The sequence below is a fragment of the Chinchilla lanigera genome, unplaced genomic scaffold (assembly GCF_000276665.1).
Source record: "Chinchilla lanigera isolate Chin_1 unplaced genomic scaffold, ChiLan1.0 scaffold00122, whole genome shotgun sequence".
Lineage (NCBI taxonomy): Eukaryota > Metazoa > Chordata > Mammalia > Rodentia > Chinchillidae > Chinchilla > Chinchilla lanigera.
In genome coordinates, this window is record NW_004955523.1 from 4,184,824 (window position 1) to 4,211,309 (window position 26,486).

The 26,486-nt window shown below is 37.1% G+C and overlaps 1 protein-coding gene across 3 annotated transcripts in view; it reads right to left on the reverse strand.

Annotated features, from left to right (window-relative positions):
• The window catches only part of Pcnx (pecanex homolog (Drosophila)), a 114,955-nt gene that overhangs the window by 84,252 nt on the left and 4,217 nt on the right, over window positions 1-26,486 (reverse strand). For all 3 annotated transcript variants that reach the window (XM_013507164.1, XM_013507162.1, XM_013507161.1), the window contains exons 2-5: window positions 21,126-21,231; window positions 16,308-16,353; window positions 15,596-15,685; window positions 9,251-10,951 (exon numbers count right to left, since the gene is read on the reverse strand). In XM_013507164.1, the coding sequence (XP_013362618.1) occupies window positions 9,251-10,951; window positions 15,596-15,685; window positions 16,308-16,353; window positions 21,126-21,231 (1,943 nt within the window). The remainder of the gene's footprint in view (window positions 1-9,250; window positions 10,952-15,595; window positions 15,686-16,307; window positions 16,354-21,125; window positions 21,232-26,486) is intronic.

A 26,486-nucleotide genomic window follows, 5' to 3' on the forward strand; every position in this document is an offset into this window, starting at 1 on the left:
GCTGAGCTTGTCTTTCCCTTGACGTCCCACCCACATGGTTACAGAGAACATGTCTACTTCACTCCGAACTGTTTTCATATATATGTTGTAAATCTATCATATCAGATAATAGAGTAGGGGTCACTTAAAGTGAATTTATTTTTGAAAAATTGTGTCTTTGACCTATTATCTGACCTCATCATCTTCCCTTCAACTTTCTATCTTAAGATCTCTACTGCTTTCAATCTTTTCCTGAAATCCTAAATCTCTCCTGAATCCCTAAATCTTTTGACTTATTTTTGTCCCATGTTCCTCTATTCTTCCTTTAATTAAATCATCCTTAAAAGTATCTGTTAGTTTCTACTAATAGGAATGGGGGCATTCGCTTTTCACTCTTATGAGAACAGAAAAAAGCAACAAAGATAGTACAGGTACTCCTTGACTTATGATGGAGGTACACCAAATAAACCCGTTATAAAGTGAAAATATCACAGGTCAAAAATGCTTTCAACACACCTAACCTGCCAAACATCATAATCCAGCGGCAGGTTACAGTGCAGAGTGTCTGTTATCTGCCCTTGCAATGACGTGGCTGACTGGAAGATGCAGCTACCTGCCACTGCCAACACCATCATGGAGTACCAGATCACATACTGCTAACCCAGGAAAAGATCCAAGTTCAAACCTCAAAGTTCAATCTCTACTGAATGTGTACCACTACTCTAAAACTGGAAAGCTGTAAGCTGAACTACCATGAAGGAGGGAGCCGGTACTTCCTGGCGGATGCCACGGAGTGAGGCAGTGAGTTTATGTCGCAGTACTCTGGGCAGTCGTTTTGGCAGCACTAAATGGAACCCTGACTTTGGGGCCATGCAACTAGTTTATTAAAAATTCAAGAGAGCATCACTGTCTTAACTGTGTAATGCAATATATTATACATCCACTTCTGTTCAAATACTACTATTTCCCCAAATCAGGAAGCAAGTAACAGCAAAATCTCAGGTACAGCATAGAAATTCATAGCCTAATCTAGAAGCCGTAACGTACAAACTAAAAACCAAACATATAACAATGAGGAAATCACAACAACGGCTTGGCAGAATTACATAAATTTTACAAAATCACACTAATTGATCGATCTGGGTTTCTAAAACAAATTGTAAAATGATTTTCATCCATTTGAATATAAACTAACTATTGTTTCCAAGTGATCTAAATATTTCGAGAATCATTCTGATTTTGAGAAAGGCTATTTTGATGCTAAATATAATTAAAACAAAAGAAGCTAACCTAAAAGCATTCTCCCAACACAGAAATACCTTTAAACATAAAAAAGCTGTTCTTCGTAAGATAAAAGCTTGTGTACACAGAAATTACATATGCTCAATGAAGAAATGATACTGGTTAAAGCTGGTCATTTAGAACCGTGCAGTATAATACTTAGCTATCACAGTACTATACAAACCCCCTAGCTACATGTGGCCATTTAAATGTGAATAACTAAAATTAAAAACCCCACTCCTTGCATTTGTGAGCCTCGCTTCAAGCCCTCTACAGTGACAGCAGCTAGTGGACGCCGGTTGGCACAGGAGCATCCCCATCACCACGGAAAGCTGTATTTCAGGGCTGACCTGGAAAGTCAAGGCTGCTGTTTTGTTATCACAATCTACAAAGCACTTGTGCACTTTGCCCATTCTTCACAATTACGACCACAATGAAATGAAAATATAACCCGCACTGTCAAAAAGGGAAAAAATAGGTTCTACGAAAACAAGGCAGTTGAGGGAAGAAACGAAAAATTAGGTGAAGCACTAGTATACCTACTGATGGACTTTAGACACCAGGAAAGTCAGGCCATGGGATCTGAATCACTATTTACAAAGTCAATTCAAGAGTAATGTTGTAAGCCAACCATGGTGGCACATGTCTGCAATCCCAGCACTTGGGAAAATTTATCCAGACATAAATTATAAAAGATAAAATGTACTAAAATTATTCAAAAGAATTCAGAAAAAGCAGCATGTGCTCAATGAATCCTGACAACAGGAAAAAGGAAAGGAGCAGACAGCTTTCTTTACCAGCTTCCTTCTCCTGAAGACTTAAAAGTGTTACTCTTTTTTTTTTTTGGTACCAGGAATCAAACTCAGGACCTTGTGGCTTGCCAGGCAGGTGCTGTGCCACTGAGCTATGTCCCCAGCCCATTGGTGTTAAGCTTAAGTAAAAACTAATTTCTCAGTAAAGGGACTAAAAACAAAGCATTCCAATGTTTTTTGGTTAAGAAGTTCTTTGCTTTACTTAGAAAATGAGATTTTTAGTTATTAGTACACTATATTTTAATCCATAAAACAGTCATAAATTACATTACTTAACTTCCTCAATAGTTTTGAAAACACATCAAGGGAAAAAGTATAGATCAATGTATTGAAGTGGAGTTATGATTACTGCCTAAATTATCTTTTGTAACATGCCTATTGTTACAAGAATTTTCAAAATATTCACTATAGCACCTGTCTTAACAATAACTAGGGCTGGGCATAGTGGCACACATCTATAACCCTAGTACTCGGGAGGCTGAGGCAGAAGGGTAGTGATGAGTTCAAGCCAGCTGGGGCTACACAGTGAAACTCTGTGCCAAAAATTTAAAAACATTTTAAAAATAAACTAGGATCACACACTCCACTGAAAATGCCATGCTGTAACTTCTGATTGCACTAAACAAAACTAAAATCCATGTCCTCTTGGAAATGTGCTACTTGTACAGAACATGTATAGCTGAGGCAAGATCTGGGGGGATCCAGTTCTATTGGAGCCAAAAGTGGAAAAAGGTCTCTTTAAAGCTTAAAACACAGTCATATAAATTGTAACATACTTGAAAATTCACTTCTGCCAGGCAACTTAAACTCTGGTGGAATCATTTAACTTCACAGGAGAAAGAAAATATTTCTTTAAAGCATCTTTGAACTAAGGCATCAGAAAGGAGGGAGGAAATGCTTAAAAACTGGTTCTGAAGTTGCTATTTCAGCACTGCATATAATCCAGTATCCTCTGGCAAAGAAAAATGAAATGAATTAGTTCAACAGCAAGAATATAAAATACAAATAGTGAAAACCCAACCACGTAGAGACAATGACAATTCACACGTGTATTAAAGGACGAAAAAAATTCACAAACATTCAAGTGATTCAAAATCTATGAATAAGCACTGGGGATACAGCTTAGTGGCATAAAATGCCTGCCCCTGGCAAGCACAAGGTCCTGAGATCAACTCCCAGTACTAAATCTATGAATAATAAAACATCAAATATTTCTAAGTACTATCATTGAACTATTATGCAAAAAAAAACTTATGCAGATTTTTATTGCAAAATTTTTTTAAACTACAAACCTTGATTTTCTAAATATTTACCTGCATTAAAATATAGTCTTCAAATACTAAATTGATATTCATCATAAGTGTAAGACATACAATCACTCAAGGAAATCTAAGCCAAAAGGCAATTCATGGACAAGGTACAGATACCTTAAAACATTTCAGCAGCTCTAGTCAGGTCTATTCTTGAAGATAACAAAGAAAGTAACATACACAAAACACACTTCCCATCTCAGGAGTTCCTTCCCATTTATCTCAATGAGGTAAGGAAATTCTACACATTCTCTGCCAAATTATTTTACTGCGACTCTTTGTTTATAAGGGGTAATGGCAACAGTGAAAAGTATTAAAAGCTAAAGATACATAGAAGAGTAAAATTTGATGAGGAAGCGAGCGTTGTCTAAATTCTATCTCAAAAATTAGAAAGTTCCAAGTATAAATATATGAGATAAAGATGGTTCCTAGAAAACTATTTCCATCATAAACCTGGCTGATTACTGAAAGGACTGATAGGTTAGAAGTTACTTTCTAGTAGTTATGAAAGGCTGGCCTCTTGCAGTAGTTCAATTCCTATCAAATAAGTTAAAAATCTAGACATAAGATACTACTTAAGAAAAGACTTCTTTTCAGCACTAAGTGTTTATTGTGGAAAAAATACATCTGGGAAAATTGAGAAAAATGTGTGTTTGGTACCTCGAAGAGATCAGAAAAATACTAACAGAAAAAGGAAATTAAATTTTTAATCAAGACGACAGAAGTATAAAACAAGTATAATACATCTCAAAAATAAGACATGTGCAAACATCCTTAAATATTCTTCAAGTTAGAAACTATTTTACTTAATGAAATTACCACATAAAGAACTAAATATTCAATTGATTTTGCAAAAAAAATTCTGAAATGTTTTAGTCTAGACCTGAAACCCATTTTATCTAAACAGTCTTTTCCTGTTTATTTTCAATGTCAGCCAAGAAGAATGCTAACAGCAACATGCAAATAATGTCTTCTAATAAAGAAGTAAAAGCTTCTAAAAGTAACATTTTATGGGAGGCAAAGAACAATTGTAATCTACTGCACAACTTCTAAGCATCATTCCGAGTTAAAACAATTCCTATCTGTGCAAATATTTTGAAAATATTTTTTGACAAATCAACAAACTATTAAACAACAACAAAATTATCAGCTCTGCTTTAAGTTAAAGAGAATTTGCATATCCTTATTGATATTTTCCACAAACCCAGCAGCCAAGAAATATACTTGGTAGATGAAAAGCTTTCAAGAAACTAAGTGATACTGTGAAGACTAATTCATACAAAATAATTTTGAAGATACACAGTTTACGAATGAATTACTTTCACAGCTAGTTCCTAATCATTTAAATCCTTTGTGAATGGAATTTAAATTCAACCTTTTCTCAGAAATATAGTTTTGCATGTATTTTTCAGGTAATTCACCTAATACAGGGATACTAGTGAAGTACATATATCATAATGTATGGGTACATATATACACACACACACACATATACGGTAATAATTTGAAAAGAGAAACTTCTGAAACGATGAAAAGCATCAGGGTTTTAGTTTACATAATGAATCTGTGATCTACAAAGCACTTTCACTCTTGCAAGCCTGCCAAGAGCCTGCCGGCTAACTGGGAGACAGGCCTAGGCAGTTAAGATTTGCGTTTTTGCCACTGAGGACGAGGAACAGATTTCACTGCTTGCCAGAGTACTCAGTCAGCAATTAAAGGTATATTAAGATGTAATTGATTCTTTATTCCAAATTTCACTGCTGCTACAAAGAAAAACACACTGTTTCTATCTGACAAAAATCAGGCATGGAGAGGTTTTAGAAATTCAATATATAAACATTTATTTACTTCACTAACAAAAAAAATCTCTTTTCTTGATATTTCTGTAAGGGAAGAAAGATTATTTTACCAAACATGGTTCACTGTATTTAGTAAGCACTCTTTGAGTTTTTTTAAATGTCTAAGCATTCTTCACAAGACAGCCTAAACATATTCTTACTAAATCAGGTCGGCCACCTACACGTCTTACAGCATTGTATGTTCTATAATATACTATTGTTATGATATTATGGTAGCTTTGAACACTATTAAAATTAAAAAGATGATTTGTTCCTGCATTTAAGGAGCATCCTCCATTGTATGTCTTGCTTTGCTCTATAGTTAATACAGCTCCTCCTGTAGGATTAGCTGTACACTTCTGCTGTTATTTATGGTCATGAAAACAAACATTTGTTATATGGCTGAATATCAAACGACAAGTTATATGACATATCAACCCATGTTACTGGATTAGATGCTAAAATGTTTTTTGTTAGGATTATATAAGAAATTAGGAATTCAGATACTAGTTTTATTTTAATACTGTCAAATTCACACAATGACATCATTAGAATATCTCTAATTTGCTTGTATGCATTTATTTTCTTCTAATTTCATATCATTGCATTAAAAGGGTCAAACAGGGCAGATATGTCTGTGTAGCACAGCAGCCTGTTTGATAATAGTAACAGAAGCACTATTACATACTTGCTATGTGTTAGGTACTGTTCTAACCATTTTATGTGTATCAACTCTTCTAATACATATGAAATTCATAACCACCTTATAAAACAGATACTACTATCAGCTCTTTTTAAGGTGATAGCTGCAACTTAAAGCAAGTAAGTAGCTTTCCAAGAGCCACAACAGTGGATCCATGTACTAAAAAAGGTGTAACATTCCATGTCATTTAACTAGATTGTCTCCTGTTATAGAATATTTTAATTGTATTACTGCAAAGTACATTTCCTGCTCTGTGTGGTGGCGCATGCCTGTAATGCCAGCACTTGGGAGGCTGAGGCAGAGAATCACTGTGAGTTCAAGGCCAGCCTGCACTACATAGTGAAACCCTGTCTCAAAAACAAAAAAACCAATCAAACAAACAAACAAAAAGTATAGCCTTAATTTCATCCCTTCACACAACAAACAGCATCCACCTCAAATATAAATTTTTGGAAAATTCACCAGTACCTCCAAATTCCCTGAAATCTACTTACGGTTTTACATCTGGGCATATGTTTTGCTGACATGTTTCTACAGCACAGTATGTAAGGCAGACCACACGGCCCAAAACATTTCTCCTAAATCAGAGTGTAACAAATAATGCTTCTATAAATAAATACCTTTCACATCTGAGATTCTATGGAATTTTTAAATAATGAGCATAAAAACAAATCCCCTCCCACTACTTCCGAAAGCCCAAATAAACCACCCCCCCAAAACCACTGTATTTTGTTGCAATGAAAAGCAGTTAAACATAAATCCCCAACATATTTAAGCTTTTTTTAACCCTTATTTTTATTCTAAACACAATGAAGCTCAAATAAAAATAGCCCTTAAAATGCCTTTCCATGGCAAAAAATGATTTTCAACAGCCTATTACCTTTCTCCCACCAAAGTAGTTTAAAAAATTTTTTAACTCATTATTTGTTTCTTATGAACATGCAATGAATTTTTTTAAGTACAAACAATGGACAGCAAAAGGTGTAATTTGGAAGAATGAGGGTTTATAAGGTCCAAAAACTGTACTAAAAGCCAGATAACATCTTCCATGTAATTCTTCCTTAAAAATGGAACATCCCACATTCCCTGTGGAAAAGGAAATAGCAATTTAAATGTAGAAATAGATTTACTATAGATCTTGAACATATTTTGTTAGTATTTACACTTCAACAATATTTACAACAGCAATATTTTTCTATCAGCGTATGCATACTCTTAAAAATTATTTTGATAACTTTAACAATTAAGCCATACTATAAATCTACTGGTTTCTTGTTCTTTTTTTTTTTTTGTCTTTTTGAGACAGGGTCTCCCTACGCAGTTCAGGCTTGGCTTGAGCTCACTTTGTAGCCCAGGCTGGTCTTGAACTTGCAACGATCCTCCTGCCTCAGCCTTCCGAGTGCCTGGATTACAGGAGTGCGACACCACGCCCAGCTTGGTTTCTTGTTCTTCAGATAAATTTATGTGAGAAATCATTAAAACACAACAGTATCCAGTCAAAAACTCCAAGGAATTTAATTGCTATATTGATACCAAATAATTACAATTACTTCAGATATAATTTGTTCTCAATATTTAGACCTGATGGACTACTTTCTTCCTTAGGCACTGAAAACTGTTTCTTTACATTCCTATTAATAATTAAAACTTTTGGGGGCTGGGGATTTAGCTCAGTGGCAAAAGTGCCTGCCTGGCAAGCGCAAGGTCGTGAGTTCGGTTCCCGGTACCGGAGAAAAACCAAAAAAAAGAAAAATTAAAACTTTTGTTGGAAACTTCACTAAAAAAAGGGAAAAAAAACTAGAATGCTTACTACCATCTGAACTTGTAAAATATTATGGATGAAATTTAAACACTTGAGGACCAAAAGCATAGCTACATATGATTAGAAATGTTTGTATGAACAAAAAATCCAGCTTAACTTTTAATGAAAGATTAAACAGCTACTACACCGAGATTCTACACATTAAAACTAAAGATACAAATCCAAATAAAGTGAAGGGGAGTAGAAACTAAAAAAGCTAATGTGCTAGGAACAGAAGATGTAAATCTGATTCCAGTCAAGATGTAAATTTCATAATAATCAGAAAAAACTATTTTTATTAGGAGAAAATAGTAAGAAACAACAACTCTGACATAAAAAGTACTGTCCAAGACCAAACACAGGGCTGGGGATTTAGCTCAGCGGCAAAAGCGCCTGCCTGGCAAGCGCAAGGTCGTGAGTTCGGTTCCTGGTACCAGAGAAAAAAAAAAAAAAGAAGACCAAACACAACATCAAACTGCCCACCCAGCTTTGCACAATTCTCCATAAACCTGAAATAAATAAGCCGTTACTTTAACCAAACTACCATCACTGTCATAAGTGGCATCATGCACCCGTTAACAGACACAAAATGCTAATGTAAGCTACAAACCTCCGCTCAATAAACTTTAAAGAAAAGCTTGAAGTTACAGAAAAAAACAAAATTTTCATGTCTGAAACTTGAATTAAGGAAGAAATGAAACCAGAGACAGACAAAAATGAATCACAGTTTCCAAAGTACGTAATCAGGGCTAAAGTAGTACTGCATTTGGAAAAATCTTATGTAACAGGTCGAATGATCTAATTCTGGTAATTCAGTAGCATACACTGCGTAAGAGATGACTAAAGGTGATCCGGGGCATAAACTTCTGAGACAGGGAAGCGGGTAAGGAGGAGGGCCAGGAAAGGTGAGAAGCACAATGGGATGGAAACTGACTGATACATTACACACATGTACCAGCTTCCCAAACAAATCCCATCATCACACAGTAACAACACATAGTAACAATTTTTAAGAAGACGACTACACGTGGTTTGGTGTACTAATGAAGTTCACATTTTGTTGTTGCTATTGCTGTACAAAAGAAGGGAAAAATTTTTTCTGTGTTGGTAAAACTTTAACTGGTGGCAAATGGCTGAGAAAAGTGGAGGCCATAAAGAAGAAACGGATAGCTGGGCGTGGTGGTGCACACCTATAATCCCAGCACTTTGGAGGCTGAGGCAGGAGGACCACTTTGAGTTTATGAGGGCAGCCTGGGCTACATAGTGAGTTCAAGGCCAGCCTGAACTACATAGTGAGACCCTGACTTAGGGGGAAAAAAAAATTGATATAGTTAGTAAGACAAGCAAAAAAATGTTTTCTTGGTGTTCACACCAAAACTTTTTACTAAGACCACCTCTCCTTTTTGAAGAAGGCATGTTTTAACAGAGTGGAAGAGGAGTATCAACAGTATTTTAGGAAGTGCGACTCCCGACAGTACCAAGTGAGCAGGGACTCCTGAGGAAGTCTCTTCTTATAGTTTACTTACCTCCACTGATGGCATCTTGCTCTTCCCCTTCGGGAAATGCAGCCTGGCTTGGCAAACTATTCCTAGATCGAGTGACGGTCTCTAACTGTGAAGCCCGTCCCAGTAAAGACAGCTCATCTAGCACCTCTCCCTCTTTGGCCTCAAGATCGGATTTTGAAGTGGTTAATGGCTTTATATTTTCAGGTGCCATGAGTCTATTTGAATCATTCAAACACGCTACTGTGCCACTGTCCAAGCTCAGCACGCGGGCACGGGTCTTGGCACTGTTTGTACTGGAAGTCCGTCGCGGGGTCCGCTTTTTGCTGGTTCCTTCAGGACCCAGATGAGTCCTGTGCACGTGTTCAGAGCCAGCCCCCCTCTCCTTAGGAGCGCGTTTGGTTTTCAGAGCACTGTACCTGCCCTCGGGAGACTGGCAGGAATGAGAGGTGTTGCTGGAGGAGCTGTCACTGCTCAGCTGGTGAGCAGACTGAACACTTGACGCTCTACTCAAGTCACTCTGATCACTGGAGTCCTCATCATGACAAAATATAGCACTGTGCGGTTTGGTGCCAGAAACTCCTCGAAAAGCAACGTAGTCCCTGTGCCTGCTCGAGTCAAAGCTGCTGGCCCGTTTCTTTCCTGCTCGTCTCCGGCCTGACTTGTGGGCAGAGGCTGTCCTGTGGATTAAGCTGGAGGACTTGGGCCGAACATCCCCTTCCTTCTGCTTTCCCCCAGTGTCTTTACCGACTTTTGAATCCACGACCACACTGGCCTTCTCACTCTGCTCCTCTTTGCCTTCGGCGGCTGGTGGTCTGTTCGCTGGTGCGGGAAACTCATTCGCATGGGGGTTTTTATTGGCTTCCTCAGATGCAGAGGTGCTAATCTCTCTCTGGTTGTGCATCTCATCAGAGGCCTGAGAATCCTGGGCCTCAGGAGCCCCACTATTTGAACTCACTTCCAGGACAGTCTTGTCACTGTTAGTCCTTTTGTCACTAGCGCAGCTACTCACGTTCTCAGGGTCAGGACAGGACTCTTCTTTCCCAGTGCTTCTCTTTCCCACCTTAGGAGACTCCTCATGCTCCGACAAGATGCTCTCGATGTGAGTGGAGCTGGTCTGCTCACTCCTATAGCTGCTAACGGTGCTGTTGGTGTCACGGTCCGTCCCACTGCAGTAGCTCTCTGTTGACCCGCTACTCCGGGTGCTCAGGCTCCGCAGGCTGTCCACGCTTTTGTCAGCGTTCAACGCTTTCTTCTTCCCGCTTTTGGTGGGTGGCTGAGAATGACTGTTTTTCAGGTCATCAGCATGCTGAAATCCCCCTGGTACACAGGCATTGTCTGCCAAGGATTCTTTAGATCCAGAATGAGGCTTAGAAGATTCTAACTCACTAACTGGATCTAATCCACGTCTCTGCTGATAAAGAGGGAAGTCATTCAGCGAAGTGTCAGGAAAAGCCACAGCAGAGCTGGAAGTCCGCGGTACACCTCGTGGCCGGTGATCTTTCCTGTACGAATGTGAATGTAAAGGTACAAGGGAAGCTACTTCTGTGTCACAGGCGCTAGAAAGAGACTGTTCAATGTGGTGGTGGTGGCTATGACTGGGCAAGCTTGTTTTGTCACTCAAGTCCTTTGGTAAGTCCTGTCCACAAGAGGACAAGGAAGGCTGAATGGAGATGAAGGAGTCATTGGAGACCAAACGGAAGAGCTTCCGATCAGTTGCCAAATCTGTTTCAAACACATATTTGGAAATGTTAACACAGATGTACGATCTGCTTCTCTACTATTTAACAATGGAGAGAATTCACAGCATACAGTAAATCAAGTATAAACAATTTCTCAAGCAGCTCCCTGATTAACAACTGGCAAGTCACTCCTCAACGCTGGTTTCTGTTCCACAGCTGCACAAAGAAAGCTTTCTATTGATGGAATGAACTGAATTTTCCCATCTCTGAGTTATTCCATTGGCCTCCAGACTATCAGCAACTTTAAAAAGGGGCGGAGGGGATTATACTTTAAATGGACCTGGATTTCTAAGCAATTTCCATCTCTAATTTACCACTTAAGTGACAGTAGGTTACCCTTCTAAATCTCTATTTCTTCTTCTATAAAACCAACCCTCTTGAGGAGTAGGCAAGGAATATGGAGTTAATAACAATGCCTGACACGATGCCTTCACAAGTTATGGTAATATTTTACCTAACATCATGAAAATCCTTTGAAAAACTAGCATGATTATTTTCCAAATCAACAAAAACCTAATCAGAAACAGAAAAAAAAAACAAAATCACGGGGCTAATCAGTGTCCAAATAAAATATGACATAACGATACAAGATAGCTTACTGTTCCTTATAGTTAAAAACACAACAATAATTACACAGCAGCATACCGCATTGTTTCTTTTCTCACTGACACACAGCAATTAAAAAACGCTTCATAAAAAATTACATTACCTTCTGTATCTGTAAAACCATGCATTAAATCATCCTTTTAGCATAGTGACTGGATTTCCATATACACTTTGTAAATATAATGAGAAATGTAGATATAAATAAGTCCATCTACCCATCTACCTAGGTCATAATTCACCTTGGAAGGTACAGCGTGGCAACTGCACTGTACAAAAGCTGATCTTTAAATTTACATTTTGACAGGCAGGATGCTTAAACCTGCTGTTAGTTCAATAAAAAGAAAAATTACAGTCTTATTTGTCATAACTGTATAGACAAAGCATAACAGATTCTTCAGTGAGACTTTCCCCAGTAGAATCAATGGTGAAAGCAGACATTTCTCCCTAAGATTAAACTGAAAAATTTCATTAGCTCTAAATAATTAAAAACTTAAGCGATAGCCTGTAGTATGTATATACCATATAAATTGTGATTTATAAATAACTTGTTAGGCTTTTTCTTATGTTTTAAAGTTTTTAAGATAACTAAAACCACATTATTTATTATTTGCACAAGAACACAATCACTGGACTTAAGATTCTTACATTCTTTAAATTCTAAAATTTTAAAGTTAAACTTGGCATGGTGGCACACACCTGTAATTCTAGCACTCTTCAGAGGCTCAGGTAAGGGATCACAAATTTAAGCCTAGACCATGCAATTTAGCAAGATCCTGTCTCAAAATTAAGAAAGAATATGAAATAAGAAAGAAAGAAAGAAAGAAAGAAAGAAAGAAAGAAAGAAAGAAAAAGAAAAAGAAAGAAAATAAATAACCCAGTACCACCAAAACAAAAAAGTAAAAGAACATTAAGGGAAAGTACACCTCTACATGTTCGGATTTCTTCTGATAATCTGCAATATTGTGACAAAGGGAGTCCCTGCTAATCAATTAACCGCTAACCAACTAAAAGTCACTGTCTTATAAATGCAACCAGCCAGAACCACAAGAGTCCCACGTTCACGAACGCTGTACTTAACCCGGAAGGAACGCCTGCCAGCAGGGGGTGCCAAGGCACAGCTAGGATCAAGGAGGGGCTGGAGAGGGAGCCAGACCTCCACTACCACGCCAACCCCTTATTTAACCTGTGATGTTTTGATTTGGGTCTTTTTGGTTTTTTGCGTTTTTTTTTAAACAGACCAACAACTCCTAAATTTAAAACCCCTAACTCAGACCTCCTACTTGAAATTCAGACTTCTCTGTCTGGCTGTATGGAGGTAATACTAAACACTCTTACCGTAACCCCCATGCTCCTGAATCTGTTCTTCACCCTCTTAGCTAAGGGGGGCTGCAATCTCCTCTGGCCTAACCCAAGAGCCCTGAGTCATGCATGACTACTTCCCTTACATGACACATCCAAATCCATCCACGTTACCTTCCTACGTATCTTACACACACACACACACACACACACACACACTCCCTTGCCTTGGATTCAGCAACAATCTGCTAAATGAGCTCTCTGCTTCAGCTTTTGACCCTTGTATTATACCCTCAATACAGGAGCCACAGTGTTCAGTTAAACGTAACGCAACCATATAGCAGTTCACCTCACTCAGAATCAAAACCAACACCTTTAAAACAGCTAAGAGTCCACACAAGTTCGCCCCTCACTTCTTCCAAACAAGCCACATTTTTTCCCCAAACTGCCAGGCACACTCTGACCTCTCGGCTTCTGCACCTGCTGTTTCCTCTGCATGGCGGAAGCCCCTTTTCCCCACATACTCTGTGGCAGATGCCTTCTCCTTTTTCAGGTCTTTGCTCTAGTGAAGCTTTCCCTCAATCTCTCTATTTAAAATTGTAACTTCCGGGGCTGGGGATTTAGCTCAGCAGCACAGCGCCTGCCTGGCAAGCGCAAGGTTGTGAGTTCATTTCCCGGCACCAGAAAAAAACAAACAAAAAAAATAAAATAAAATAAAATTGTAACTTCCCCAGTTCCCACTACTCCCTGTACTACAGCACTACTTACCACACCTATACTGACTTATATTAGTATGATTCCATGCTAGTATGGATGCCATAAAAAGGTTCAATTTCTTTGGTCTGTTTACTGATTTATTTCTGGTAATGAAAAGAATGTTCAGCACGAAAAAATGTTACATGGGTAAAAGCAAGTTATAAAACCACGGGAAAGTAGAATAGCAATGATTAGGTAATTTCTCTCTAAGCCACAACGTTTATCTGAGAATATTATCAACTTTAGATGTCTGTTGTAAAGACTGCATAAATTCACACACAATGCTTAGAGGAACTAAACAAGCTAGAGGCTGACAAGTAAGGACCATGGAACAAAATCGGGCAGTGTTTGTAAATAAAGTTTTAGTACAACAAACCATTCCCATCATTTATCTATTGTCCATAGCTTCTTTCACTTTACAACTCAGTTGTTAGGTAGCAAGACAGACCACATGGTCTACAAAGCTATCTGACCTTTTACAAAATGTTTTTTTGTTTTCTTTTGTTTTTTGTCTTTTTGAGACAGGGTCTTGCTATGCAGTTCAGGCTGGCCTTGAGCTCACTTTGTAGCCCAGACTGGTTTCAAACTCACAAATGATCCTCCTGCCTCAGCCTCCCGAGTGCTGGGATTACAAGCATGCGCCACCACACATGGCTCAAAAAACGTCTGCCAACTCCCTGGCTCAAACAACAGAACTCACTCAGTGAGTGTCAGGTGTAGTTATGTTAGTGCACAGCTAGCTACAAGAGTAAATGTAGATCCCAGGCTTCCAGACTGTAAGGATCTTCCCTGCACATAGCACTTTTCAGATATAAAATAATGAGCTATATCCGAAATGCAGTGACCCCAAGCCCCTCTATAACTAACTAGGTGAGCTTACAGATTACAGAAAGGTATACTGTAAGTCTCAAGGCAACTGATTCACCTTTAGTTAAAAAAAAAAAAAGGCGAGGGGGGGCAATATTCCACAAAAGCAAGTAAATAATGATGGCTACTGTAATTCAAAAAAAAGCACAGAATTACAGTGATAAGCTTCAAAGTACCAGCAACAAATGTCTATTTCTTGTAAGAAATAGACTTGCATAAGTTATCAAATTAATGGGAAAATACCCTAATTTAGTGATCTATGCATAGTTTAAAAACAGGCATCATGATTAAGAATAGGAAACCTACCAGCCAGTCTGCTCATAAACATTGCCCATGGCTTACAAAAGCAACCAGTAATAACAGAAAGGAAATAGGGAGACAGGTCTCTTGTCTAGTTTTGGCTCTTGATTATGTGTAACCTTGAATAAGCTCCATTTAAAAAAGAGGGATGACTTATCTTTCTTTTCATGTTTGAAAATTTTTTAAATCACACATGAAAATGTGTTAAAATAACTACACAAATCCAAAATATTTTTAACAGTAAAAAAAGAAAAAAAAAATCGAAGCATAAAAAAAAAAAATTCCAAAATGTTCATTTCTGATGAAATTGAGTAAGGAAGGAAAAAAAAAGTCACACACAGCCAAAGTTTCTATTAGCAATCTGCTACAAGGCGCCATGCTGGAAATACATACAGCTTCTCAGAGTCCAGCAGTAAGTTATTTATCTAACATACTGTAATGTCTACAGCTAGGTAAGAGATAAAAAAGCTGGCACTCAAGAGATCATACTAAGTGGAAAATAACAATTTACATACTACATTTTCATTTAGCTGGTTTACATGCTCTGAGCAACTACAGGAACAGCAAATTCTTCTGTCCCATCTCATAAAACTTCTCTATGTTTATTTCATAGAACATATATAACTAAATTCAGTAGGGTAAAAGTACCTTTGAAGCCATTATATAATAAGTCATTTTAATGTTTCCTAAAGTAACTGTATTAAATCATAAATCTCTGTCAAAATGTGAGCAACACAGTCCGCAGATTCACCCTCGCCACCACAACATACAGTGTCACCGTGAAGCACGAAGTTCTTACCTTGCTCTTCGCTTCCTTCCTTACAGAGACTAGAGCTCTGGCCTAGACTTAAACTGATATCATCAGAAGTCTTAGCAGTGTCTGTATCTCCTATAAACAGAAACATTGGCAGAACCAAGAAAGAACATCAGGAGTATGGTCAAAATCTATCAAATGAAGTGTTCTCTGTATCAAGGGTTGCAACAACGGGAGATCCATTGTAAGAAGTACCACGTGCTAGCAAGAGCACAGCATCAGTCTTACAGAACTACAAGCCAATAATAGAGAATGCTTTATAATGTTACCTAGTAAAACTGGTTTTTAAAAAGGAAATGTAAATTATAATAAGTTATGAAATAACATAAATTTCCTTCCCCTAAAAAGCTGTTGGGCAAACAGTACAGCTTACATAGAGGTATAAAACAAAAGAGGGGAAAAAACTTTCTTCTTTCACTGTTTCATTTGCTAAATGCTAAACCTCTGAAAGCATTTTCCCTCAGCAACAAAGCTTCTAATAAATTAAACTTATAACTCATGCAGTATAATACAAATGGTCACTTTTGTGAAATTTGAGTAACACAATTTAAATCACACAACCTTGATAAGATAACTTTATCTGTAAAATGATTTTTTTCATTGTATCTCAAAGTACAGTACTGTTACGTTTATTACAACCTAAGGGAAAAAAAGAAATGGCAAGTCAGAGGCAATACTCAAGTCACGTCACGTCTACCTTTAACAGTGGCTGCTGTTCCAAGACGAGAGGAACCGGATCCAATCTGTAAACATAAGTTAAATCGAACTAATTAAAATACTGGCTATATCTTTACCGATTCAAACTAGTAAGATTATAAAGGAAAATGATCAATTTATCTAAACATGCTCTCAGTCACTTTTACCAATATTAAAAGGTACCTGCTGGGCGTGTTCTACAAGAGCCACACAACCCGCCTGCTGAGGCACAGGTGTGCTTAGATTCCCAGTCTCCCCCCCAACACTCAGGACTGATGCAGCCCCCAGGGCCCAACGCTCCAACCTCTAGCAATTCACATCATACAGTCATTGTTTGCTGTACCACATCATGGTATGTCCACGTTACAAACAAAAGCAAAACCAGGCATTTGTGAAATAGAGGTTTTAGGGTTTGGGGATGGTGGGGGCAAAATGTATTAACATGCTACAGAGCAACAACATATATCTTACTGCCAAATTGTTAGTGTAACAATATGTAGCATCCTTAGTTCCAGAGAAGTCAATACTTTGTAGATGATTAGAACATTATAAAAATTGAAGGTGTCCACAAAGCTCCATTTTTAAGTACAAACTATAATTAGGAAAGTAAAATCAGGTCACTTAACTTTTAGTGTTTATATTCAAGATGGTATAACACTTTCTTAAATCTTCATAGCCATTATTTGTCATAAAAATCATACAAACACATACCACCAACTTCATGAACACAGAAGGCATCCAAATATGACCACATGACAGTTAATTACATCAAGTAGTCCTAGCAACTCTTCCTACAACTTGTTTTCATGGGACTCAAAGAACAAGAAAATGATCAAGCAAATCTAGCTTCATAAAATAAAATAACATAAAATTATCATATAATTCTTTATATATTTTACTAAGTTTTCCCTTTCAATTTAAGAGAAGTACACAAAGAATATGCTCAGAATATAGATTAATGCTGTCTTTACAGGGGCAGAAGAGATGCTGTCCACTGAACTCACTGAGATGCACAATTCACTGAGATGCACAATCAAGATGTGCACTGCAGTGTGTAAATTCCATGTCAGTGAAAAGTAGACAAAAATAAGCACACAGATATGTGTGACACTAGTCATGAACCTCTGGTGTAGCCAATAAAAACTAAGCTCCAGATTTCGGTGACAAACACCAACTCCTATTCCTCAGAGTCGCTACTGTTGAATACTCTATTACTTGGCTAGCAAAGGCAATTTTAACAGATATCATGGGTGATTATATTTTATTCTTCATGTCTTTCTGTATTATTTATGATTCTTCCCAAAATATCAAAAATCTTGAGTATTTATGATAGACCACAGGGAATCAAGAATACAAACTGCAGTACATCTAAATGCAATGCAGTCCCCAAAGTGCCACTGTAGAAAGTCTTTCAACAACATTAAAAATAGTCACAAGACGTTCAGCTAAGAGAACTGAGTTCCAAAGGACAGCAGTATACTGTAACTCCATTCTGTTTTCAAAAGATTTTTATTAGATGAGCATAATGGTGCAAGCCTATAATTCTGGCACTTTGGGGCAATTTAGTGATTTAGCAAGACCCTGTCTCAAAAGGGCTGGGAATGTAGCTAATACAAAGGTCTTGGCTTCAATCCTTGTATACTCAAAAAAACAAAAAAAAGATTTCTACTATGTATGTCATGAGTTATGTTAATTTTCTTCTTTTTATTTCATTTAAATTTTCAAAGAATAAAAAAGAACGAGTAAGAAAACATGGTACCCCTTATACTTGGAGGTAAGACATTTTAAGTGACTTGCATAAATTAAAACATTCCAGTGTTTCTTCCCTGCAGTGTCAAAGGAACAGTCCAGGAAGGACTAAGAATGTCAGAAGGAAGACTGAGATGCTCTTGCCAGAGAGTATCTCAGGCAAAGTCAACCCTCCATGAAGCCCTTCCTTTCTACCTGAAATTAGTTTTCCTCCAAAGTCAGCCCTTTTTCTGTACCATTCCAATGGTAATTATTACTTTGTTGTACTTAACTCCTTGGTAACATACCTGACATTTATAACATGGTTATTTATGTCACAGGTTGCAAATCGCAGGGTTGCAATCCTTACCGTGGACCATTAAAATGCCTTGAATACTATCAGGCACGAAAATATCTGACAGAGATAGATGACAAAAGGAAAGAAAAGAAAGGGAGAGAAAAGCAGGATAAAAAAGCAAGACAACTGTTAGAGGTAACAGATTAATATTGTGTTTTAAATCCCCCTCAAAAGGACAAAAGAAAGGGTAGAGACCAAAGGGAATGGTAGAGGTAACAAGAGGAAATGAATGATAACAAGGACTAAGACACAGCCATTATGTTCAATAATGCATAATAAATGCTTCAAAGTATGTACCAAAAGCAGTATAACCATATTGGTAATACCTGCTTCTACTTCACTTCAGCTTCTCTAACGATACTCGGGTCCATATGAACAGCACTTATCATAAACATTATAAAAACAAAACCACTAAAACCTAAAAAGCATGACAGCTTCCCAACTGCCCACTTGAAGAGTCACTATTTTAAGAAAAACATAATTGGGTATTCTGTGTGTTTGTGTGTTTTAGTTATATTGAAGAAAGAACTCTATCCCTAAAATGAGTAGAACAAGTTTCTGTCAAAATGATGACAAGGACTAAGTATGACAGGTCCTGGCCGTCACCATGCCCTTTCACTTCCCTACTGCAAAAACAAAGACAAGATGTGTCTCTCTAAAATATTACTGGATCCTGAGAAACTATCTTGTAGATAACAATATGTAAAACAACAACCACTGATAATTTCCTACCACTCTGTCTGTAATTCGCTAAGCCCCCCATTACTATGTTATCCTTCTTTCACTCTTTAAAATAATAAAATAAAATAAAATAAAAATATTACTGGAAAAATGTAGGGTAATTTCCTGGGGTAATGTGACACTGCCTATACTTATCAGTAAGAGTAAAAGCCAAGATTAATTAAGAAAGAAAACATGTAGCCATAGTTTTAGTCATTTTATTCTACAGAAAGAGACTGAGGGATAAAAAAAATGAATAAAGAATTAAGAGGTGTTGTGTACATGTACCAACTTCACACAGTAAATGCAAATAAAGATAAATAAAAAGAGACTGAGAAAAACACAAAGCAAACAAAAGCAGGCTTAGGGATAGTAACACTTTCTGCAAACTTGAAACTTAAAAGATCAACCTAATTAAGACATACAGCACAGCATTTTTTAAAAAAATACTCTTCCCTCCCTTTAATAGCAACATCTGCATTCCAGCAGCTTGTTAGGGAAAGAAGACAAATTCAAGGACCTACTTGTCCTACACTGTATTTTACCACAACTAGAACTGTTATCAAAAATTCACTCACTTGAACTTAAAACCATGAAAATAAAATTCAAATACAAGCAAATCTTCCAACAAAATATATTAGGAAATAAGACTCTCTTTGAGATTTTGATTCACAGAATATGCTAGTTTTCATAATATTCTTCTTACTATATAGATTCTACCAAGGTAAAATAGTTCAATACCAGTCAGGAGAATTAGGTCTGCTTTCTACTTGTTTGTTAAATGAGGAGCCAAGTCCAACTTAACTTCAAAAGGTTTATTATCCACACACATAAAGATAATCAGCAATCATTAATTGAAAGGCAACTGTACACAAGGCAGTATATTATGCTGTGGAAAGCAAAAGGAAAATACCAAGACTTCTAAACTGCCACATACCATCACACACCAAAAATGAACTGCTACAATAAATTATTAATGTTCTATCTGTAAGAGATCGGGTCAACACCATAAGATCTTTAAAAATCTTGAGAAATAGGGTGGTAACAAGTAGAGTTAGAGTTAGGACAGATAATAAAAACTAAGTTTCCCTTCAGAACAGAATGGGAGAAAGAGGAAGATCAGTTTCAACCTACAAGCTGTGTACCTATCAGCAGAAATGCTGAGAGAATCAGCAAGCAAGGCTGAGCCTGGATCAGTGACGGTGAACCTTTTAGAGCTTTCAATGATACAAACAGCCCACTGCGGCACATGTGCCATAGGTTCGCCATCGTTGACCTAGACTCTGACGGAAATCAGCTGCTTCTCTCACATCATAAAAAGGCTGACATAACGAGCACTAAACCCCACATAAAGTTCTATAATGAGAAATTTCTCCCAAAACGTTTACTGTACTCCACCTAGTGAGGGTCCCTGCTATTAAGACAAGCATAAAGACTAAGGTCTGGCTTAGCCCTGGAGATGTTTACGGTGAGTGAGAAAATTGTACAGCACAACCAAGGATAGACCACCTGAGGGTAAAACAGGTCACAGCTTAATGCTGAGAAAACACTTGTGGAGTTACTACTCTCATAAAAAGTTACACAGGAAGACAACATTAGAATTGGCAAAAGCAGATTTATATTCTACTTCTAGTTCTACCATTACCATCTCGTTTGGGTAAGTTATTCGATTTTTTTTGCCATGTTTAAACTAATGATTATCACAGACATCAGGAACTTTCCAATACAGATGATGGACAGATAAATAAAAGAAAGCTAGGCATGCATATTCCTTAGGCGTTCACCATAACTGTCTTGGTCAAACTATACACGCAGGCAGTGAACATGTGGTATGTGCTCAGCAAATATATATTTACTAATGTGAAGTTGGTTTAAAGATTAATAAACATATTATTAATGAATAGTCAAAAATAATCAAAGATAAACATCCAACTTGCTGAGACTAATGACTGAAACTACCACAGTGGGAAGGACAAGGAATGCACATTAAATTAAAACAGCAGAAGTTGCTACCTGGTTACTTGGATCTAGACCAGCATAAGAATTTCTTGAACTGCAACCAACTGGAGGTGTGGCCTCTCGAATGAACTCAGACATTTCAATCCCTCCACCAGGATCACTGTGTGAGAAACATGAGAAAAAAAGAGTAACTGTCATTATTCTGAGACCAATAATTTTTTCATTCCCTTGTGATTTTTGAAGTTATAATATTTTTCTGTAAAGCTGAGGTTCTGATTTTTAAGAGAAAAAAAGACTTATTCTTGATTTACGAGTCTGAAAAGTGGAACTATTTAGTAATATCTCTATTTGAAAATATTTAAGACTCTCTTATCCCAAACTGTCTACACTCAATCCAGTATTAGAAACTACCCTTAATTACAAGGATGGCATACTAAATATTTTATGATATGTGCCATAAAACCACTCTAGCAAAGAAACAATTGCCTTTTGTTTCCCAAGAGCAAAGAGCAATTGGTCGATTACAAAGAAAGTAACTACACATCACACTAACTGAAGTCTCCAAGAGAGAAGTCTGACTCAGCCGCATGACACACTGGTGACAAGAGAACAGGCATCTTAAACTATCTGTATCTGACTTTTTAAGTAATCAGAATGTATGTATGGGAGACACTATCACAAAACTGGAAATCTAAGGTTTTATTCTTATGCAGGTTGAGATAGAAAGCCTAAGTTTAAAGCAGTAAAACAGGTATTAGAAAATCAAGAAGGAAAAATGTCCTAGTTTCCAAAGAGCTAAAGAAGCCCATGTAGAATACTTAAGAGTCAATGGGAACCCATTAGAAAAAAAACTCCTATCAAATTTCGAAACTCTTAGAAAATGTTACATAGTAAGTTTCCTCAGGAACGCAACTCACAGAACTGATAATCCTATTTTTTTGACCCAAAGCGTTTTACTCATTCTACCTGATATAAAGAAAAAATGGAATATACTTAAGTTTATAAGTTTAAGCTGTTCAGAGTTACTTTAATTTATACCAGCTATCCAGGCTACACTGAGAAACCCTTCTGCACTGGACAGATCCTAAGGGCGTCCCGAGGGGCAGCCATCACCACACGCAGGTAGTGATGAGAAGCGGCCAGCAATGTCACTGTCCTCTCTGCCCGAATGCTCACTCTACATCAGACCCACAGAAACCAGAAGGTGGAGGGCAAGGTGAAGATTAAAGAACGAAACATTCAGGGGGCTGGGGATTTAGCTCAGCGGCACAGCACCTGCCTGGCAAGCACAAGGTCATGAGTTCGATTCCCAGTACCAGAAAAAAAAGAAAAAAGAATGAAACATTCAACATCACAGGAAGATAGAGAGCCCTCATCTTCACTGTGTGTAAATATCAGCTTTACTAATATATAACTTGCATACTACACAATTTGCCCAATTAAACTGTGTAAGTCACTCGTCTTTATTATATCCAGAAAAGTTACAAAAACCAGCACAATTTTAGGGCATTTTCATCATATCAAAATTAAAACCCTTTCAGCTATTTTCCTCTCCCTTTTCCATTCTCCTCAGCACTAAACAACTACTACTCTTTCAGTTCCTAAATTTGCCCATTCTGGATATTTCCTAGTAACAGAATTATATAGTACTATATGTCATCTTTTGTGACTGGCTTCTTTCCCTTAGTATAAAATTTTCAAAGTTCAGCCATGTCACGGCGTGCTTCAGCACTTCTTTTTATGGCCAAGTAATATTCCACTACATGCATACAGACTCCCTTTTGTTTCTCCAGCCACAGGCAGGACAACCTTGCCTACTTATCCATCACTTCTAATAGCAAATCCAAGGGATCACAATCTAACTGTAAGGTTATTATTAATAGTAATAAACAAATCACATGTTTACTAAGTACTTATTATATCCCAGTCATAGGAGAATGTGCTTTATTCATGCCTTCTGATAAAATCGTCCCTAAAATCTGTAACATAAATATTATTTACATTTAACAGATGAAAAAGACTGAAAACTAAAAGCTAAAATCTCCCTAAAGTCTCAGGGAGGTAAATTACATAAACTGCCATTGGCATACGGAGCTCAGGTAGGAAGTAAGTGCACAAATAATACTCGGCACGCTACAATGTGCTGTTTTTTCCTTTTTTTCCCCCACACTTCCATACAGCTACTCGCAACCAGTATAAACCAAGACAAGGCTTGAACAGTAGGTCTATAAAATTCCAAAGCCCATACTCTATGAAACTGCATCATCTCTCAATAAAAAGGCATTGCGAATTTTTCTTCTAGTTCCAAGCTGAAGAGTAAACACCATTCTCTAACGAAGTCTCTTAACTTCTGCCCTACTGACATTGGGGGACCACATAATTCTGGACTGCAGAAGACTGTCCAGTGCATTGTAGGATGGCTAGCAGCATCCCTGGCCCTTACCCCCTACATGTCAGCAGCACCTCCCAGCCGTGACAATTAAAAATGTCTTCAGATACTGCCAAATGTCTGGGAGGCAGGGACCATTCTACAGTGACAAACAATGATCTAGAACTAACACTGGTCCATGTCCAGCACTGACTGGGAAAAAAGGAAGAACCAAAAATAAGAACAAAATGGATGGCTCTTTTCTTACATAGCTTATGTAGCAAAATTTCTCTACTTCACCCTTCTCTTCACATTCACAAGTAGAACATGTTTAAATATAGCTGAACATATAAAGTGGCTGAGTAAGTGCTTTTCCTTATTAGCAAGACTCGCAGGGTTTTAGCAGTGGAGATTTCAGCACATACCTGGAAAGTATAGTGGCTTACAATTCTCACAGAAGCAAAGTGGTCTACTGCAGTAAGCAATACACCAAATTCAGGGAATCTCTACCTTAATGCCTTAATTTCCCCATCTGTTAAAAAAAAAAAAACCAGGTACAGGGAAAGGCAGAAAAGAAGGGGTCTATTCTGAATTACAGAGGTGACTTTACAAAACTAATTTCTGATTAGAATTATATTAACTGATCATACTCTGGCTTTAACCAGAAATGTCACAGCACCATTATAGTACCAAGTTTATATACCTAATTAAATTATAATGATGCTCATAAAAATATGGATAGATAAAATCTCTAAAGAGAGAATAAACCTCCATCAAACACCCTAAAATTCAACTGTATATAGGTTAAATGGATCTTCAGCTTATGTTGTAAGTGTTACTGCCATGAGAAACAAAATATGGTCTCCAAAGTATCTGTTTTTAAATCATTAAATTCAACATGCTAACTACTTCTCGTGAAACGTTAAAAATGTAATACAAACATTAAAGACTGACTCTTTCTCTAAAATAAAGACTTAAGCACTTTTCAACGGTTGCGCCACATAAGAGAGGCCAATAAAAATCAGAAGGCTCACGAAGTTCTGCTATATTCACTCATTCGTGCAATCAGCTGACAGCTCTGATGCACCAACCACAGGTGCTCTGTACAAAATACACAACGTTTTTCTTTTCTTTTCCTCAGAACATAATGCAAGATTCACAAGTGTGAGAGTGAGGAAAAAGAGATACCAAAAACAAAACCTAGCCAGGCATGATAGCATGGCACACCTATAATGCTAGCTCTCGAGGAGGATAAAGTAGGAGAATCACTGCAACACTGAGCTATACAGTGAGTTCAAGGCCAGCCTGAACTACACATCAAAACCCTATCTCAAAAAAAAAAAAAAAAAAAAACCCTACCTCAAAAAAACAAACAAATACCTAAGGCAAAGACCTACCTTATTAGAAAATTAGAGAAAAAACAGAGGCTATACATGGGTGCTGCTTCAACTTAACTACGTGCTAGTTGCCAATGAAAGCAATGAGTATAAAACTAGAGAAAAGATCAGTGACAACTACAAAGTAAACTGATAGGGAGATTTTTAATAAGGTTCCTGGGTACAAAGTAAACTGACCCATTTAAGGAAGAAAAAAGTAAGACATAATTTAAATTTTTTAAATAAAAGAAAAGCGATAGAATAATACAACTCCTCATATGGAGAACATTACCAAATTTTACCAAAAGGAATTTTTTAAAAAGACAAAATAAATGGAGAGACACATTATAGTAAAGATATACTCAGCAGAGCAATCTATATTTTCAAAACAGTTCCAATAAAAATACCAAGTTCTTGCAGACTTTTCCTGGTAGACTCTATAAGGTTATAACAAATGAAGTGATATCGAAGAGCAAAGAGTCAGAAGAAGGTAGGTTTCCCCAGCAGTTATCAAACGCTGTGTCATAAAGCTACGGTAACTAGAACAGTGTGGCAGGGATAGACAACCAGATCAACCAAACAGCAGAGACAGCAGAAACACACCACCATCTACATACAAAACACAACTTACAACAGGGAGAATACTGCAGGTTTCTAAGGAAAAGATAGTTCTCCTAACAAGTATTAAGTAAATTAGTCATTCATAACGAAAAAGTAAGTCTTAATGTCTACATGACACTGTGGACTAAAATAATTTCAGATAGAATTGAAATGTGAGGGCGGGGGTTATAGCTCAGGGGCATAGTGGCCGGCTGGCAAGCACAAGGTTGTGAGTGTGATTCCCAGAACAAAAAAAAAAAGTCAGAATTGAAATGTGAAAAGAAAAGACACATAAAACTTTAAAAAGATAATATAAAAGCCTATCTCTGTGTTAGAAAATAATTTCCTAACACAGAAAAAGGCTACTTATTAAAAATGCTAATTTTTATTTTATTAAATGTATGAATGTATAATTACAAGAAATCTTAAGCAAAATGATTAAGTCACAAACCAGGTGACGTCTATAATATACAAAATTTGTAAAGGAATAGTATGAAATCTATTTTTTAAATTTCTATTAATAAGAGAACTACTTCAAATAAAAATGAAACAAGACAAATATTGATACTGAAGGAACAGAAAACCTAATTGGGAAGTAAATATAAAATAAGATCCTCAGTAATCAGAAAGGTGATCTAAAGATCATAATAAAATACATCTTACACTCACCAAAACAACAAATTTTGTGTGTATTATTTTGAGACAATGTCTCCATAAGCCACTAAGTTGCCCAGGCTGAGCTCAAACCTGTGATCCTCCTACCTCAGCCTCCCAGGGTACTGGGATTACAGGTGTGCACTATCACATCCTTCACCAGCATGGCACAATTTTACAGTCTGTCAGTATCAAATGTTAATAAGGATGTGGAATAATAACATATCACTGGTGAGTATAAATTTGTAAAAATTCTGTCAAATAATTCAGAATTACCTAATAAAACTGAATATGAAAATGCCCTATGAACCAGCATATATAAAGCATATATACATATGTGTACCAGAAGATATAAATAACGTTTTATTGGAGAAAATATTGCAAATAATCTAAGTAAGTATCAGCAGAAGAATGGAC